Source organism: Sebastes umbrosus, chromosome 21 (genome assembly GCF_015220745.1).
Source record: "Sebastes umbrosus isolate fSebUmb1 chromosome 21, fSebUmb1.pri, whole genome shotgun sequence".
NCBI classification, from domain to species: Eukaryota; Metazoa; Chordata; class Actinopteri; order Perciformes; family Sebastidae; genus Sebastes; species Sebastes umbrosus.
In genome coordinates, this window is record NC_051289.1 from 22,509,530 (window position 1) to 22,530,618 (window position 21,089).

At 39.0% G+C, this 21,089-nt stretch overlaps 1 protein-coding gene across 8 annotated transcripts in view; it reads left to right on the forward strand.

The window, feature by feature from the left end:
- Positions 1 to 18,568: 18,568 nt before the first annotated feature.
- pfkpa (phosphofructokinase, platelet a) overlaps positions 18,569 to 21,089 on the forward strand; it is a 28,057-nt gene continuing 25,536 nt past the window's right edge. For 4 of the 8 annotated variants that reach the window (XM_037756748.1, XM_037756746.1, XM_037756750.1 and 1 more), the window contains exon 1: positions 18,571 to 18,821. In XM_037756748.1, the coding sequence (XP_037612676.1) occupies positions 18,728 to 18,821 (94 nt within the window). In that variant the 5' untranslated portion in view covers positions 18,571 to 18,727. Of the gene's footprint in view, positions 18,822 to 21,089 lie in introns of all 8 variants that reach the window. The other 4 variants (XM_037756753.1, XM_037756754.1, XM_037756751.1 and 1 more) reach the window with 2 other exon arrangements.

A 21,089-nucleotide genomic window follows, 5' to 3' on the forward strand; every position in this document is an offset into this window, starting at 1 on the left:
ACATATATGGTGCTTATAGCGGCTGATAATTTAATGACCTAATAACATTTGGATCAGCTGCCTCGCCTCTTACCTCAGATCTTTTCTTTTATTTATCGCCTTTTCTTCCACGTCAATGTTTCAAACCAGCCTAATTGTGAGATATATTTTTTATGTTCATAACACTTACAGTATACGGGTGCCTTTTTGCACAATGCTCACACACTGTACTTAATATGTTTAACAATAATCCTATTCACAGCAGATATTTTGACAGGAAAAGCACAGGTATAATTAATAATAATCCCACATTGACATAGTTTCTTATGAGTGAAGGTTTGACTGTATACACTGCATCTATAATGAGGTTGTGCACTAATGTAACACATCTGGCATATATAGTGTCTGGTATATTTTGATGGAACACTGCAGATTTTTCCATACATGCTAACATTATTAATATAATACTATAATTGCGTAGCAGGCAAACAGCAGGAATTTAATGGCATCTCACTTAAAGGGGACCTATTATGCTTTTTTGCTTTTTCCTTTTCCTTTAGTGTTATATCGTTTTTTTGTCCGCCAAAGGGAGTTACTCTCCCCCACAGAAACACTGCTCCTGAACTGCCTGTAACACCTTGCTTGAAGTCCTGCCTTTTCTTCCGTAACATGGTGATGTCACCAAGTAACGCATTTGCTGCAGCACAGCCGGTATGAGAAAAGTAAAGCGTAAAGCATGTAAACCCAAAATACATGTATGCACCAGAAAATAAGCAATAGGTCCTCTTTAACAGTATTAGTTCCACCTGTGCTTTTTCAGTCAAAATGTTTGCTGTGGAAAAGGCCTACTGGTTACAAGTAATAGTAGTAGTAAAGGTTACAAGTTACACCACTTAAATTTAGAATTCAAATATATTATTCCCATGGCCTAGGAAAGTTCAATATCAATATTTGTGAAGATAAGCTGCTCTCTCTCAAGCCAGAAACCAGAGAAGAAAGTCTCAAACTTGTGATGTCATAGGGTATAAAGTCTGGAGCTGCCCCATAGACAATGAATGGGAGACTGATTTTGTTTTTTTTCTTTGTTTTTTACACCTAAATTATCTTTATTCTATTGTATTGTTGTCAGTTGTGAAACAGAAAATGTTTAGTAATATTTTTTGGACTGTCTTCAACGATAGGAATAACATGTATACATTTTGAAAATGGCCGTACAGTAGTTCCCCTTTAACTTCAACTTTTACTGCATTTGACACACAATACATATACATTTTCTAACCCCATGATTGTACTTAGCTACTGCTGAAACTGTAACACAAAATCTAAAACTGTACATATAATTTTCCAAACTGTAGATACTGGGAACAGAAGTGTTTTATGAACAAACCTAATAAAATAAAAAATACATATATGATACAAACAATGACGCATTATGCTTAGAAATCATTGCTATTACAGCTGAGTACATGGCATCAACAACAACTGGGAGCTTCTACTGTTTACTGTACAACAAACCCTTTACACACAGCTGCTGAGGGAAATTATAATTGTAATGCTACAGTATCAAAACTATTGTAATGTTTTGTTTCCTGCGATATTGAGAATTGTGCAACAATGTAGCTTAATTGTGCTCCACATCACAAAGCAGTAAAAAGCTAAAATACTAAGCAGTCTTCTATTGTGTATGACTTTTTCTTTTCTTCATTCTCATGCAGCATCAGTAGAAAGTCCATGTAAGCAAAAATAAAAGGAGCTTAGTTTCTATATATATATATTTTATTTAATCAACCACATAAACACAAAAGGCTCACTGCAGTATTGATAAATGTTCTCAGCGTTTTCTGGGTCAGTGTTTAACCCCGAAGCAGATGGCTCTATCTGCTGTTTTGGTTATATTTGAGAATTGGATTTTAGGAAAGAAATTAACCTGCTTTTTGTGATTCTGGAATATAAGTAGTTAAATGTGTGTGTAGACGTATGAGAGAGAGAGAGAGAGAGAGTGACATGTTGTGGGGTAGCAGACGGGAACATATCTGTGGGAACACCAGGTGCTGACAAGCACAGAACTGTGATTGTTCCAGAAGCTTCTCCAACAAGAAGTCACGGCAGATGCTGGAGATGACAGAGCGGTCTGGGAGCGCAGTGACAGACTTCAGCGCACGTCAAGACCCAGCTGCAGCACACTGCGCCCGACGTCGTGTCTGCAAGCTGTGCTGCTCAGCGCCACGAGAGCACAAATCTGTACTGACCGCCCTGCAGAGTCGACAGAGACGACTTCTTGTACTTAAAGACCCCCTCCGGAGATGTTTTAAGACACATCAAAATACTCTACTTTGAAGAATATTTCTGTCTATAAAAAAGATCTAGAACTATTAAAATTACATCCATAATCTATGAATAAAAACTATTGTATACTTGAGATCAATCGTCAATCGATTAAAATATTTGATCGCAATTAATCGCATGATTGTCCATTGTTAATCGCAAACTAATCACACATTTTTTATCTGTTCAGAATACCTTAAAGTGAGATTTGACAAGTATTTAGTACTCTTATCAACATGGGAGTGGACAAATATGCTTGCATTATGCAAATTTATGTATATATTTATTATTGGAAATCAATTAACAACACAAAACAATGACAAATATTGTCCAGAAATCCTCACAGGTACTGCATTTAGCATAGAAAATATGGTTAAATCATAACATGGCAAACTGCAGCACAACAGCTGTTAGTATGCTGGCTTGACTATGACTTGCACCAAAACTGAATGTGATTATCATAAAGTGGGCATGTCTGTAAAGAGGAGACTCGTGGGTACCCATAGAACCTATTTTCATTCACATATCTGGAGGTCAGAGGTCAAGGGACCCCTTTGAAAATGGCTATGACAGTTTTAACTCTCCAAAATTTAGTGTAAGTTTGGTTTTATTTAGCCTTCTTTGTGACAAGCCAGTACGACATGGTTGGTACCGATGGTTTTCTAGATTCATATGATGCCAACATCTTCAATCTAGCTTTAAACTACAACCGCTGAAAGATTGACTGCGTTAATGCGTTAAAGAAAGTCTCAGTGTTTTTGAACTGCCAAGTTTTCACTTCACACTTGTATACGTTACCTACTGGAATACGATTGGTTTCCAAACTTATGATGTCACAAAAACCCTGGTTGGATGTACACCTGTTAAACTCAGATTTTCCTCCTTTATGAAAGTGAAAAGAGCATGTTAGTGTTAAACTCTGCAAATACATCATTGTGCAAATGTCAAACATCCAAGTAAAGTAACAATATGAAAAGCTATATTTTTTGAGAAGGAGGGAGCTTTAAATAAAAGCATTTAATGTTTTCATGCAAACCTTTAGAGATAATTGGAAAAACTGGCAGCTTCATTGTATTCTCTTTTTCATTCTCATTCATGTAATTAAAGTTTTAATCATGTTTTACACAGAAGAAGATATAGAATAAATAGATTATTATATATGTAAACGCCTCCAAGCCTGTCAAACACATAACATTTTGTATCTTTTAAGACCAAAAAGAACACTTATTAGGATGAATCAGTGCCATCTGTTACCTTTCAATGAGGTTATACTACTCTCTAGTGGTTACTTGGCACTATTGCAGCAATACAGAAGTGTCGATATAAAATTAACTCAAAGCTTTTATGCATTTTCACATACTTTTCTCTGTATATTCACCAAATTTAAATATTTTGCTGCCAAGAAAGTAATATTTTCACTTATATTTGAGCCCTACAGACAACCATAACTGCCCTAAAATGTATTTTTCTTACCCATGTAATGAAAATATCATTGATATTGTACAGATAAAGAATTTTTTCTGTGTGTCTCAGTGTTTTCCTTCAGCCGGAGTTGTGCAAACCTTGACGGAAACGAGGCTGCATCCAGCAATCCGGCAGCTTCGCCCATTATCATGTCCTTAATAGCTTGCTCAATGGTGCAGTGTGTTATGTGGGTTCACTGGTCAACCAAGACACACGCCATTAGCCCGAGCAAACGTTGCCTTGCAATGCTACACAAAGCACACCTTATTTGTATCACATTAGCTCTTTGATGTGGCATGTTATATTATATCAACAGCCGCAATTTATCAAACAATTTTGGCACTGATTTGCTTCACTAGCAGCACCCCAAGCAGCAGCAGCAGCAGCACCGCCGTCACCCATCCTCAATTCTTTCCTCTGTTCCTCCACGAGAAGCTGCAGCAGCAGCAAATAAATTAAACATGTGTCATTGAGCATGCTAAATGGCTTGCAACACATAATCATCTAAATAATTATGAGGCTGCCATTAAAGTGAGCTAGATGGATGACACATGAGGCGTTATGGAGAAACTGGAGGTAATGGTGCAAGATTTGATACGGGAGAAAAAGGGGAGATGGTGGAAGGGGATAAAAATAAAAAAATAAAAAAAGGAAATGCGGCTTTCTGTGCGATTCCTTCCGTCAGTTTTTCTCGTCTTTGCCGGTAAAATCCCGGACTCAAAGTGCTGAGGGACAATGGGGTGATTAGCCCAATCAGAAAAAGCAGCGAGGGATTGTGGGTAGGCTGCGGCGCCGCTCACAGCCGTCTTTTTGTCCTCCCACATTTCATTAATCAGCAACCTGAGGCCCCCCGAAATCAGTTCGCCAGATTGGCAGCTCGCTCATTTGTTCCCGTGTGGCAATCAGAGAGGAAAAGAAATCAGTTCACCACCTTTATGCTGTTACCTGACATTATAAACCATCTCTTTGTATTCTCTTTGTTACTTTTCTTTTCCTCCGCTGCTGAAAATATATGTTCCTGACACCAAATGTGACCTCTATTAACCCTCAGACAAGGTTTTTATTTTCTGCCTGTTGGTAACAATACTGCCAATTTAATCTGCCAGTTAAAGATAAAAAGAAATAAAACACAAGTAATGCTTATTTTTAATAATCAGCGTGGTTAAATACAGCATATTCCCTGCATTTAAAATCAGCTGTAAAATAGTGTCTGCACATCAAGCATCTCCCAAGTACACTGTTTTAATGAGCCTCATGTATCAGCCTAAATGATGCAGCGCGTCACCAGACATGCATGACAGCCACAATGATATTCTGCTCATGGAGGATATTGTTCACGACTCCCTACTTTCTACACACCATTACCTCACAATGTCCGTCCAGTGTGTGCTTTACATGATCCCACTTTAATGTAGAACATATATATAAACTGTAAATAATCTAAACTGCACTTTAAACAAAGAATATGAGACACACAAACGCAGTGTGCAAATGAGTGGAAGGGTTACAGAAATGCTTTATATAGGGTGCAATAATTGTATTTTATTAGCAGAATAAATGTTTTAGGTAACAGTTGAGTTATTTACTACATATGGGGTATCACTAAAAGACTTACTGGGTACCTACTAGGACAAATATGAAAGTATAGGGGAAGAAGAAGTAGTGAGGTAAAGTAGGGCCAAATGTGTGTTACATGATCCACCAATAAAAACAAGATTTACAAATGTATATGACGATTTGTGATTAATTCACAAATGCGTTGTCCAATCCACAAACAAATGGCGACTATTTTGAAACAAATACAAACAAGCCAATTTGAACAAGTGTTAATATTCTACATATATATTTACAACTTCAAGGTTATTTATCTGGTAACATTTGCTTTTTAAAAGCTTCCTGAGCAGATGCGTAAAATATATGTTTTGTATTTATTGTAGGTCTGTCAATCGATTAAAATATTTAATCACGATTAATCGCATGATTGTCCATAGTTAATTGTGATTAATCGCAATTTAATTGTACATTTTCTTTACTTAGAGGGAGATTTGTCAACTATTTAATACTCTTATCAACATGGGAGTGGACAAATATGCTGCTTTATTCAAATGTATGTATATATTTATTATTGGAAATCAATTAACAACACAAAACAATGACAAATATTGTCCAGAAACCCTCACAGGTACTGCATTTAGCATAAAACAATATGCTCAAATCATAACATAAGGTCACACAGCTGTCAGTGTGTCAGTGTGCTGACTTGACTATGACTTGCCCCAAACTGCATGTGATTATCATAAAGTGGGCATGTCTGTAAAGGGGAGACTCGTGGGTACCCATAGAACCCATTTACATTCACTGATCTGGAGGTCAAAGGTCAAGGGACCACTTTGAAAATGGCCATGCCAGTTTTTCCTCGCCAAAATTTAGTGTAAGTTTGGAGCGTTATTTAGCCTCCTTTGCGACAAGCTAGTATGACATGGTTGGTGCCGATGGATTCCTTCTAGTTTCATATGATGCCAGTAGGCCTATCTTCCCTCTAGCTTTAAAACTGAGCCCACTACAACCTCTGAAAGATCGCATAGCAGCTGCTGGCCGGAAATAGCAAATTGCGTTAAATAAATTTGTGGCATTAAAACAAATTTGCGTTATTATGTTAACTTTAACAGCCCTAATTCATTTACAGATTGTTGGATGTGTGTGCACAGATAACCTGACACGTGTGAGTTACATATGTGTGTGGAGTTTTCTCCTAAACACACCGGCACTTAAATACGTGTTGTGTTGGTGGAAAACTCAGACATCCAGCTTTTTAAGGCATTCATGTAGAATTTCAAAGTGCTTTTTAACATGGAGTGTTCCGGTGCTGGGGAACAAAACATTATAGGCTAAGTCTGGGGAGAAGGGTGTTCCTCTATTAAAAATATATGTTTTTAAAATGATAATTAAATACTGCGGAACAGTCATGTAGTTTTGAGCTCCAATGTCGGATCCATCTGACGGTCCAAACTGATGTTGGAGAAGAACCTTGAGCAGGTTTTTTAGTCCCGTCACATCATGAGATCATTAACAACGGAGCCGAAAACATGCACTTACACTCCGAAACAAACTTTAGTGTATCATTTATACTATTAACGTGCTTGGATTCTTTAATTGATGAGCAGTTCCACTTTGCAAACTTGTGTGCCTGACATTAACTTGCTCCGTGTGGTTCAGCCATGAGGCAGCAGTTCTTCTCCTGGGATGAATAAACATTGAGCTTCCCTCCCTTTAGGACACAACATCTGCTAAAATAACTTGTCCCAACAAAAAAGGGGCCAATCTGAGTGACAACCTCCAGCCAATAAACAAACAATCAATGTGAGCCTATATTGCACAAACCTGCTCAAATGGGACCTTATTTCCCCCGGGACACAGCTAGCAACTGAGCAATGCAATAAGGAGACGAGGATTTTGGTGTCAAATTGCAAACAGGAAATGTAATTTGACAGAGATGAGGTCCACCTTAAGGGACAGAAGACCGCTGGGATTTGAGACGTTGTCATGAGTGACCTCTGCTGGGAAGGAACGGTTTCACTAATGCCTGATAATGGATTAGGATGTTGGTATTTCAGTTGTTGATGTATTAGATATCACCTCTCAGCTGATTAGCATAGTTCAGTTTTGATACAGTTGTGTACTCGGTGGTTGGCAACGTTGGTCGATCAGTTAACTACTTTGGTCCTGACTGAAACATAGTCAGCAACTATTGGATGGATTGCCATGAAAATAAAATTTAGTACAGACATTCGTAGTCCCTAGAGGATAAAGCCTGTTGACTTTGTTGGACTCATGACTTTTCCTCCATCTCTCCATCTCTCCATCTCTGTGGTTAAGTCTGAAATATCTCGACAACTATTGGATGGATTGTCATGAAATTTGCTACATTGGACATACATGTTCCCCTCAGGATAAACTGTATTAACTTTGGTGATCCACCTGACTTTTCATCAAGTCAAACATTTAAGGGATAATACCTGAGGTGTCCGTTATCAGGATTTATAGAACGACGAGGAGGACAGAGGCCCTAACCTCTTGCCTCCGTGAATTCCATTAATTCCTGGTTATGGACACCTCAAAGGGCATTATCTTATCTTATATCCTGGTCACTTGCCAAAGAAAAAAAAAAAAGATAAATAATTTATATTTTCATGCATTTTGCAACCAAAATCTAGAGTTTTTCACAAGCCATAACTCCCTGGTAACACCTGAGGGTTTGCTAATAACTGGAAAAATCATTACCATCCCATAAAGTTCTTATGCAATGGAAACGCTTGTTTACTGCTCCAGTAAATAGCACGAACCTTAACTATGACTCGCAATAGGAGCTACTGTATTTCTAGTCCGCTCAGCTTTTACAGAACCCTTTGGCTCAGCTACCAGCCAGAAAGCTAACGATAACATAACATTATGTACGGTTGAAAAACAGTAAATATAATTTGACAGTATGTATAACAACAAGACTCGGCTAGCTATCCAGCCATGTCATTGTCCCCTGAATCAATATCAAGAGTTTCACGAAGAAAGCCAAAGGCCATGCGTACTGTCGGCTGCAGTCTGAAGTAGCGAGTTGAATAGCAACTGGGATGTGAGATGATCTCTTATGTGATGCAATGTATCAGTAAGTTCAGAGAGGCAGTGGAGCCATACAGTGTAACTTACTTCAAGCAGCTTGTGTGTAGCACGGCAGTAGACTCTTACTCTTGCTATTTGATTGACACGTCAATAATATCACACATTTAATTAAATCATTTACTGCTTAATCCTGCCCACCACTGAATGGCTGCAGTGATTGATAGGCTTCTTAAATTCAACAATAACTTTTCTGAATGAAAAAAAAAAGTCAATTTTGAAGATGAACATCGGCAGAAAAACATTAGCAATTAGTGTAAAAGTATTATTTTGAATCACATATCGGTTGAGGCTAATGAATTCAAAACTCATTATCTGCCGTCCCACGCTTGACAACACACATTTGCGTAAATACCTTTCATCATTTTGTAAGCGTCATTTCACAGTAAAGAATGTGAGGTTCTGTGGAAGTGCTCCCTTTACAAATGACATTTATGTTCAATGTGCATTTTACACTCAGTCACCAACTGATACAGCAACACTGAATTCAATATGTGCAGTTGATGAAAACCTTCCATTTGCTGTTATTAATACCCAGTGTCAGGCAGGAAATATTAAATGGCATAAAACAAGTACTCAGCTAGAGTAAGAAATCGAGCGTAGCGTTAGTTCAGGCAGGCCATGATGTCAAGCTCTGCTCATACGATGGCGATCAGCTGATAACAGCTGATCTTAAGCCAGCCCAATCAGCTGATGCATCAGCTGACAGATCAGCTGATTCCTCTCTATGCATTCATTGGTAAATTTCATACAGGGCGCCTTATTTAAGCTGCTTCAGCCGGCCTACCATTGCTGCTTCCTCTACAAGCCGCTCGCAACCCACCTCCACCCCACCACCTCCTTTTAATACTGTTCTAGGGCTGGGCGGTATGGCCTAGGATAATATCGCGATATTTTAGGCTATATCGCAATACACGATATATATCGCAATATTTTCAAATATCCTCTAAGCACTTCATAAATGCTCAATTTAACCCTTTGATGCATCCAATCACACCAATATTATGATCTTGTAGTCCCTGCAGCATATGTCTGCATTAAAATCTCTGTTGATATTCATTAGTGGTTCTTTGGAACAATTTTAATCTTTCATACAAAAAGGGTTGGCTTGGAAACATTACATGACAATTTGTGTTCGATGTTCGCGATGTAGTCGTTTTCTGTACCGCGCGGGGGACAAGCCGCGATACATCGACTATATTCGATGTGTCGCCCACCCCTAACTGTTTATGACTTAATCAATGTCAATTCTGTTGTCATTGATTCCGGCTCTGTTCTGCACCCAGGGGGGTCTTTGCTGCTGCTCTCCCTGCCTTTGGCTTTCCATGTGTGCACATGGAAGGGCAAGGAGGAGTGCTCTCCTTGCCTCATGCTACCACGTAGGCTCGTGGATCCACGCATGCGCGTGGATGGGCAGGGAGGTCCCAGAGCAGAGCCATACCGCCAAATATAATGTATATATTACTGCAATGTAATAAGTGTCTTTGACTAAAGTGGTCCTGACTGAAATAGTAAAGTGCATCCTACTCACATTCCATCTACAGATACCCCAAGGATTTACACTTCACCTCAGCAATGGCTGCTTAGCAACAACGACGGAGACAAAAAAAAAAGCTTTCCACTAAACACGGCCACATAATACAGTACATGTAATAAGTCAAACTCAAGACTTCCATGCAAGTGTGTAGAAGTGCGCTGCCTTTCATAGAGTCTAGAGGCTCTACCTGCAGGCTGCCACGGCGTGTCAACTCAGATGTCACATTTGCACCCTTTGCTCCTGGTAGTCTCTCAACGCACCATTAAATCTCACCACTCACAGACATGAACACATTCATTTCCCTTCAATGCAGCTTATTCAACCATTCTCTTCACATTCAGTATCATATCCGTGGCAGGCCTCTAAGGATGAAGCTGACAGAGTGTAACAGGCAGAGACAGAGGCTCGGCCTCCCGTGTGAGCCAGCTCTACACAGGTCTATTTACTGTACAGGTAAACCGTGAAAACAACGCTCGCCAGCCAGCAGAGTCTGGCAGTCTGGGCTGTTTACATCTCTGTACATGAGAGATAATACTGGTGTATCTCACACTTTTCTGAAAGGATAGTTAAATTGGAAGCTTAGAAATTCACTTAATGCTGTAATGGATGTTTACAGTGGGCTGTAATCATGTACACTTGCATGCAAAATGTTGCTCCTGCATATAAATAACAAAGTTGCATTCATTTGTCACATGGATTAAGATTTCCTCAGCATACCACTTGTTCTCAGATGACATACTGTACTGTAGCGGATGACATCATTTAACAGCTTTCATGTTATGTGAAGCAAAAAGCTGAAGGCGAAAAAAAAAATTTGTCGAGCGCAGATGAAATAAAAAGTGAAGAGGCTCTACTCGAGTTTCCAGCTGGCAGCGTCATTTCTGAAGTTTCCAGCAAAGCCATCCTCTCAGCAGCCCCATGGAGTGAAACCATATGATTGCTGTGAACGCCGGAGGCGAAGGAGGCTCGCTAATGTAAAGGAAGCAATTCCCTCCCACAGAAGGAGGAGATCAAAAAAACAGAAGCACAAGCAAAGAGTGAAGTTGCATTTGAGGATAATGGAGAACTTTACCAATCTTTTAGCACATTTTGACTACAGTATGACAATATGCACAAATGTTTGACACATATATATTAGATTCGGTGATTATACAATGATTACACCATATAGAAACTACTTCCTGATACATAATTGGCATTTACAGCATGGCCTTTTTACCTTCATTAATCTGAAATACTTTGATCTGCGACATGTGTTTGCAACAATCCTGATATTCTGAAAGACTCTGATGTGACTCTATGACTGATGTCCACTGATGATTCAGGTATATATAGATTTTTATCTGTTCAAAATGTACCTTAAAGGGAGATTTGTCAAGTATTTAATACTCTTATCAACATGGAAGTGTGCAAATATGCTGCTTTATGCAAATGTATGTATATATTTATTATTGGAAATCAATTAACAACACAAAACAACAATGACAATTGTTGTCCAGAAACCCTCACAGGTACTGCATTTAGTATAAAAAATGTGCCCAAATCATAACATGGCAAACTGCAGCCCAACAGACAACAACAGCTGTCAGTGTGTCAGTGTGCTGACTTGACTATGACTTGCCCCAAACTGCTTGTGATTATCATAAAGTGGGCATGTCTGTAAAGGGGAGACTCGTGGGTACCCATAGAACCCATTTACATTCACATATCTTGAGGTCAGAGGTCAAGGGACCCCTTTAAAAATGGCCATGCCAGTTTTTCCCTTGGTTTGCAGCATTATTTAGCCTGCTTTGCAACAAGCTAGTACAACACAGTTTGTACCAATGGATTCCTGAGGTTCTAGTTTCATATGATGCCAGTATCTTCCCTCTAGCTTTAAAGCTGAGCCCACTGCAACCTCCGAAAGATCGATTGCGTTAATGCGTTAAAGAAGTTAGTGGCATAAAACGAATTTGGGTAAACGTGTTATCTTTGACAGCCCTAATACTGACATATGAGAATAACCACTGCCAATCCCCTTACTTTCTTGCCCTGTGTATCCACGTATGAGTTAGACTACCTCTAGATATTCCAAATAATAAAGCCAGATATATTTCCCTGTGGTTTGTCCTCTGTCTAATCAAGACATGCTGGACAGACTGTCTCCAGCTCATCAGACAAGGAAAAAGCAGCCAGAATTATAAACGAAAAGGTGACTTTGAAATGACTTGATTTTCAAATTATGATTATACCCCAGGTCCCTTTTCAGAATTTCAGTCTGAGGAAAACATCAATAATTATACCACTAATTTAATTGATTAAAAAAAAAAAAAAAAAGCTATGAGGTGTCTTCATACCTCCACGAATGTCAAACTTTTTCTCGCCGTGTCATCCATGTGAAGGTGAACTGTAATTTCTTCTGTATTGTTTAACCTGGACCGTATTTTCCCATGTTTCTGTGTTTCATTGACTAATGGGGACAACAACTTCTGAATTTGGTCCAGTATTGAGAGTATTGCGTGGGCAAGTGAGCAGCGTCAATGTAACATTACGTCCACCAAAAGTGTTTGTTTTTGCCACTGACAGGCTCAGCTTGGTATTAGAAGTGTCTGACAACATTAAGAAAAGGACCCAGAGGAATAAAACAGTTTTCTTTACCTTTAGCTTGATCCGGTCTGTTTGTTTTTGTGTCCAAGTCCCGCTCAAGGAGAAGTCTGGTTGTGAAATCTGAGCATTGGGCAGCAACAGGTCCCACTCTGTACAGCATTCTTCCTCTGTGGGCATAGATCAGGTCTCAGCACCAACAGCAACACCACCAGTCTCCCAAGCCACGAGGCCTAGCAGCAGCTGGTTCACCCTCCTCTGCCTGTTGCTCCTCTCTTTCTCTCATCGTCCACTCTTCAATTTGTAGGAGCTCTCCATCCACATTGTCGAAAGCGTCTAATTATTCAGCCATGACACTGAAAAATATGTTAGTTCACACTAAGCTATGCTTTCTTACGGAGGCCCCCTAAACCCCTAGGAAATTTGTATTATCTCGTTCCCTCGAGTTACTTCATAGAGCACTTCTTCCAATCATTCCTGACTGTCCACATTGCTGATGTACGGAGCCCCCCTAGATGATGTACTTCAATAAAGTGGGAAAGATAATTGACAGATTCAAACTTCCTGGATCAATAACTCATAAACATTGTTTGAACACAAACAACGGCTCTTTCTAACCGTAGTAAGGTAGACAACGAGCTACAACCTTATTTTAATCAACACATAACGTTGGTCTCTATGTGCAGCCGGCTGAGAGACGAGTTGTCAGGGACCGTCTACAAAGGCAACGCCGAAAAGAGAAAAAATATTCAATAGTTTCAGTATTATACAGTGTAGTACCACCAAAATCACTTCACACATCAATGATCTCCTCATTGTTGCACTACAACACTTAGTTTGGAAAAAATATGCTTTTGCATAATTTTGGTGAATTTTTAATATATTTTTAACAACGTTTTGGTTACGAGTTATTGATCCGGGAAGTCTGAATCTGTCAATATCTTTCCAACTTTACCAAAGTACATCATCTAGGGGAACTCCGTCCATCAGCAATGCATGGACAGTCAGGAATGATTGGAAGAAGTGCTCTATGAAGTAACTTGAGGGAACGAGTTACTAACTTGAGGGAACGAGTTAATAAACATTTTCTCCCAGTCTAGGGGGCTATTCCAACACAACAAACTCTGCCCGGTTGGTGTTATTAAATGAACCTACCTAACCCTGAAACAACCCTTATCCCTATAACCCTAACTACCAAGGGGCGCTGTCATTTTAACAGGAGGAAAACACAGTTCAACTGGAGAACACCGCCGCGTTTTCACCGTCTTCCGGTAACACATCACCTCGCGGTATTTCAGAACGAGACTTCTCCTTGAGGGAGACTCTTTCCATTCTTCTTCTTTGGATCCGGCAGGGTTCGTGTCTAGAAGGTAACCCCCAAGTTGCGAAAACGGGCGAAAGCTTGCAACCTCGTAACTCTTAAACATCTCGCGAGAGTTTTGCAACTTGGGGGTTACCTTATAGACACGACCATTTGGCAGACTAGATGCTGCAGTGGTGTATTGCTGCCCTTCACTGATTATCAAAGATCCTCTTCACAGTTACCCTATTTAGATCAGTCTCAATATGAATGAATAGAGTAATTCTTGCACTAGATGTGTCTGGACACTTTCCATAATGTTGTCAGAGACTTATAATAACCGGAATTGAAACCTGTTTGAAACAGGTATGGTGATGATGACTAACTTTTTGGATGACAACTACCAAATAGGCTTCCATATCTGTCAATACATACTCATATTGTGTTTGAATAAAATATCTTTGGTAAGGTAAAAAGCTCTTGAACATACGATCTCAGTTTAATTCTAGAAGACAATAGTGTATTTTGCCTTTGGTTGATGAAGTTTAATGTATCTGTGCCTGTAATTTGTTCTTCATGCCACTGGATGGAGACATAGAAACAAAATCTAAACTGAGTACTGATATCCAAGTTTGCATGTTTGCATTGCATGTCTCATGTTTGTCAGGAGGGATTATGAGCAAATTCACTGTATAATAAGGCAGTAAGGCCAAAGCTAAGACCACAGCAAGTCTTATCATGTACTACCAACAAGCAGGCTGGCTCTCTGAATATGTTAGCTTTTGGGGAAATGGAGGTCATACTCAGCTCTAGGCTTTTAGGCCTAATTATACTGAGACCACTTCCATTTCACTCATCGAAGAAGGATACAGTGGGTAGTTTCAGTAATACAGTTACAAGTAGAGGTTGGTGAAGTGTGACCCTCGGGCAAAAATCATAATGAGGAAATCAACAAAAAGTCCATTTTAATTTCAAAAAAGTGTCAAACTCATGGGGGAACTGAATCAGCAAACTGTACAAGCGTACAAAAAAAAGAGAATAAACATCACACAGTCAAAACACATGAATACAGCAAAACAAACACAACTATTCCTACTCAATATGCCCAAGGTAAATTATATTGTATAATTATAACAGCACTAATAATAATAATAATAATAATAATAATAATCGTTCTTTGTAGAGTGCTTTTTACACACTTTTTAAAAGGCCAGAGGAAATAATTGATAACAATGTGCATAGTTTTTTATTTTGTTGGCACTTATTTTTTTGCATTACAACACTGTGTTCAAGGACGTAACACTGCTACACTGTAACAAAGTTTCTGTGTGGAACTGGTCCATGTAACCTGCTGCAGTGTGTTGTGGTGGTCACAACATTCAAATCTCCCATTCACCACTGATTCCTAATCACCTCAATCACCTCTTATTAGTAGCCTGCAAGATTCAATGCTTATTAGGCCGACTACAGATCACTGAGTCAACACAACATGTGTTTACAAATAATATCAACTTATTCTATATATTTGAGATGTATGGGAACACAATATGGCTAAAACTATATATTATTTAAATTATATTATATTTGCAGATAATTATGTAAGAGACTTTGCCAACATATCATTTTCATTCATTCATTCATATTTTTACCTCTGTAAACTTAGATTTTATCCAATCAGCCTGAGATCAAGTCCATATCTAACAATGAATCTATCTGACTGTGTCCTCAATCAGAGCTTTATTATAAGCTAAAACAAAAAACAAAAAATCAAACTCCATTTCCTTTGGGAGACTACTTGAGAGCTACTTATACTACAAATTAAGATTTTTGCACAGAAAACGTATGAAGAGTTTGACTCAGCATCTTTTTTGATAATTGTTTCGTACAAAAAATGTTCATGGTTCAAACTTCTCAAATGTGAAGATTTGCTGATTTTACTATCAATTATTGTAATAATTTTAATATATATATTTTTAGTAATGTTGAAGTTTGAACTGTTAGTTGGACAAAACAAACATTCTGAAGGTCACCTTGGTCTCTGCGTAATTGTGACATAATTTCTAACTATTTTCCTTCACTATGTTTACAAACCAAACAATCAATTGATTAATGGAGAATCCATAATGAAAATAATCATTAGTTAATAGTTCAAAATGAGCTCCACCTCAACCACCTACAACAGTAAAATCCCACTTTTACATTAATGCATGCAATAATAATCTCACGATATAATATATAATAGTACTTTTACTTTTAATAATTTAATTAAATTTTCCTGATTATACTTACATACTTTTACTTAATTAACATTTTCAAAGCAGGACTTTTACTTGTTACAGTCAGAGTATTGTTACAGTGTTGTATTTGTACTTTTACTTAAGGAAACAATCAGAATACTTCCTCCACCGCTGCCCATAGCCTCTCATCTCTTCTCGTTAACGCAACAGTAATAATGAAAGGTTATGAGATAAGATATTCTTTTATTAGTCCCGCAGTGGGGAAATTTGCAAGTATGTAGTCTACAATACAACAATACATGTTGTTTCATTGCACAAATATGCACAGACAGTAATTCAGAATCAGAATCAGAATCGTCTTTGTTGCCAGCTGTAAGAGGTAACTAGGAATTTGCTTTGGTTTTGTGGGTGTAAGTTAAACAGTATAATAACAAAAGAATAGATAAAAACGTTAAAATAAAATAAGAACCAAAAAAAAATGAAATTCTACCAATGTAATATAAACAAAAATGAACATATATAAACAGATAGTGCACATATTGCCAGTGTGCAAACAGTTTTAGAGTTTTGGGAAATATAAATTTAACTTGCAAAAAAAGTATCATCAGTGAAAGCATATTTTGGTTGTTATTACAATATTGTAGGATTGCCTTTGACTCAAGTTATAAAAAATCAGAGTTTCAAAGTGCAACAATCGAGCCAAACTCTCGACTTTTAAACACGGAGTGCTGAATTTATTAGGCAAAAATGTGGCCTGCTTCCAGATGCTTCCAGTAGACCTATCACGGACTACTTAAAAGGACTTTTAGTAAACTAATCTTAGTTTAGGTAGATTTACCCTCAACTACATCCCTGAGAGCTGGGATCCACGCAGGCATCCTCCTACTGTCTGCTCCGCCCACTTATACTTTACGTATCTTCCCATTGGTTTAAAATCAAAGGAAGCCTTCTTTAACCGAGCTCTGATTGGCCCACGGCCACGTCAATCACTCTTCCCGAGGTCACTCTATGCAAATCGACGAATAGATGCGGAACAGAGTAGTGACGGGAATTCCGGCTCTTTTCAGTGAGCCAGATCTTTTGGCTCAGCTCACCAAGAAGAGCCGGCTCTTTCGGCTCCCAAACGGCTCTTCGTTTTACCACTTCTGCCTTTTATAATTCAGCCAAATTTAGCGCTGTTTTGACCTATGATTAGTATGTGTGCACATATATTACTTAAATTAATCAATTTAATTATACTAAACCTTAAAATTTCCAGAATATCATAATTTTTCATGCTGCTTCGTTTCCGACTGTCACTCATCTTGTCTGCTATTCGCGCACAGCACTCCTCCCTCTCTTTCTCTCCTCCTCTCCCTCCTGCTCTGTACCTGTAGACCGTCAGCGCCGCGCACCCCTGCCCCTCCCTGCTTGATGGTATGATCCTTGTCTGTCATCACCTGATTGGTCGCACGGACATCATTAACACAACATTCAGTCACAGTCAGTGCATGGAGTTCCCGTGGCGCGGAGAAGATCGTCCTATCATTCTGCCTTGAATTAATAAAAAAAAAAAAAAAAATGCAAAAAAATTCTCTCTGACAGTAGCCGGCTCTTATGATACGTGTCCACAGGCTCTGTGCTTTCCACGCTCCCTATTCATTGTTTATGTAAGCAGCCGCGCAATGCATTCTGGTAGCGTGGCGGCGCGATTCGAGAAATGGAGCGTCACGACACCCGCTCCTCATTTGCATAAAGTTGAGGGCTAGTCTACTTTATGCAAATCACGGGCGTCTGACGCGACTCGCCGCCTCTCGAAACTCCCGAGAATCTTTTAAAATAAACGTTGTCGATCCAAAATAAAGACAGATTCATCAACTGCATGGATTATTTCTCGCCTCAAATGTTTTATAACATTAAAAAACACAACATTCAGTCACAGTCAGTGCATGGAGTGCACGTGGCGCGGAGAAGATCGTCCTATCATTCTGCCTTGAATTAATTAATAAAAAAAGAAAAAAACACGAAAAAAACGGCTCTCGGATGGGAGCCGGCTCTTATCGTTCACTTAAAAGAGCCAGCTGCTGATTATATGTATATGTGTTTTTGTATGTGTATATACTGCGTGTGCATATATGTGTATGTATGTATATATGTATACAGTATATTTATGTATATATAAATAGCTTTCATTTTATTGTTTTACATTTTATTTCTTTTACGTTTACTTTTGTGTATATTCTTTTTACTTATATATTTCTTTTTTGTATATATTCTTTTCCTGTATCTATACTGGCTTATTTTTATTAATATTAGGTTTATTAAGTTTCTTTGTACCGAGAATGTTATTATTGGGGACGTTTGTGAATGTTTGTTCTGTTGTTTCAAAATGAACAAAAAACCGTTAAATATAATATTGAAAAGAAAAAGAGCCGGCTCTTTGAACCGGCTCGTTCTTGACGACACATCACTAGAGCGGGCAGAAGCAGAGCAGCATAGCGGGCAGGACTAGAGGACTAGAGGTAGAGAGGCAGGGGGCGGACTGGTGCCCTTCATCCTTTACAGCACCATTTAACACTGTTGCGGTGCCGGTGTATTATTGTTTTATCTGGAATTGGACTGGGAATATATACAACCTAACCCGCTGTGAACATGGCGCAGCCAGACGGCAAGAAGATCTTCTTTGAGAACCTGTCGGGAGCCGGCAAAGCCATCGCGGTGCTGACGAGCGGAGGAGATGCTCAAGGTAAAAAGACTCCTTCATGTGTCAGTGAGTCAGTGCGGACAGGGCCGCAGAGGAGGGAAACACAACTAACTGTATCACTGTGTGATGCTGCGAGGCTTTAATTCATATAACACAGCTGTTAAATGTATAACAAGGTTACCACCATTCATTGAGGAAGCATGCTAACATGGCACATCCGGGTAACTCGCTAACAGCATCACTTCCATTGATTTGGTGGCGTGTTGGTCGTTAAGCAGTGGCCGTCGTAGAGGCCACTGCACTGCGGGTTGAGCTGCTCGACGTGTACCGACAAGCAGCAGCTGGCAACAGGGGAGAGAAGCACAGTAGCTTTCACAACATGGACTTTATGTTGAGTGAATGAGATGTGATGTTGTAGTTAGTCAGCAGCCTCTCATAAGGGTGCATGGTGGGATGATGTCTGTATCCTGTGTACGTGATGAGCTGCATACATCTCTCCCAGTGGTGCGTCACAGAGGAAACCCTGGTCGCGTGATCAACGACTTGCCTCCTCATTTGATTGAAACACTATTATACACACCTACCAGCACAATGTAAATCACTACTGTCATTAGTTTAGCATAAAAGCAGTTTATTATATACACAGAATGGCTACTGCAACTTAAAGATCTCATATTATAAAAAAGTGAGATTTTCATGTTTTTTTTATTAAGTCCTATATAAATACTGTGAAAGTATCGAAACACTCAATCCATAGGGAAACACACACAAACCCTATTCAGAAACTCTGCGTTTGAAACAAGCTGTCAGGATTTCTGTCCGTTCGTGATGTCACGAATAACAATATTTAGACCCTTGACACAATTTTAAACATAAACATTGTAAATGTGTCCCCAGTTTATTCTGGTTGCAGTCAAGGCCTATGGAAGGAGGCTGGGACACTGGTCTTGGGGTATGGGGTATAACGCATGCGCAGTGTAACTGAAACTGCGGCCGTGCGTTGCGATTGGCTCAATTTCGGCGAGTGCAGACCAGATTTTACTGCGCATGCGTTATACCCCCCGCGTTATGACGCGCTGATGACGCATGACCTAGCCTTCTTTCCATAGGCCTTGGATGCAGTGTATGTGAATGTCATCAGCTGACAGGAAGTACACACGGACCCAAGCTGTTGCCTAGCAACGCAATTCTGTTTTAATTCCGTCAAAATGTGAATGTCACAGCATTCTAAACAAACACCGTGTGACCGGTGACTGCAGAGAGCCAGCATCAACACATGAGGTCAGCAGCAGTGTGACCCCACTGTACCTGTCCTGGATAATAAATGAGTCAACTATGTGACAGAGAAAACACACAAAACTAAATTGTAAAAAAAATTAAATGCGATTTAATATTTTTAATTTAAAGATTTATTAACAAAACTCTAAAAGAAAAAGAAAAGATGGGTACAGTAGGGTCACATTGGTGACCTCATATGTTTTGCTGGCTCTCTGTGATCACTCACAGATTTCGGTGTTTCCTCTAGACAGCCAGTGCCATTCTGATCAGTTATACTATTATTATGTAATGGAATAAACTTGATTAAATCCATCATAATACTAATTTTTTTTAATATCTAACATAGTAAAACTCCGTTCAATCTAAGATATAGGCATACATCAGTCTAAGTGGGTTGTCTAAAATGGAAAAGAATACATATGTTAATAACCAGATGTTCCTGTACTGATGGTACAGGTATATAGAATATGTGTTAAACTATGGAAATCACAAGTTGTATAGTTGATGTACGACCATTTGGACTGTCTATTGGTGCCTTCAAATTAAACTTGTGAGCTTGTATTTACAACGTGGAAAGTCGTGTACACAATATGCTTGGCGTTCAAGTCTTGAGAACACCGCTGCTAAGCAACGGCAATATTAACGTTACTGTCGGCGTCTAAAAGCCACATAGGCTAACAAATTAACAAGCGAGCAAGTGGGTACCATAATGCAGTAAATGAAAAGGCATAATGTTGGAAAGAGATGAGGCAGCTGGGAATATCAACATTTTCCTCAGACATATAATAAAATTATGAAGAAAAACAATATACAACTAAAATTACAATATATTAACTTATTATGCACCAAAAAATTAACTTCCATGGGCTCCGCCATTTCTGACAACTTTAACAAATGCGTCACAATACGTAAACACGGGGCCTTCAGAAACCTTCCAGTCGTGAATACCACAAGAAAGGGGCGTTTATATGGACTTTTCTCATGAACACGGTAAACACGACCCCATACGAAGGCACCATAATAACACTCCCT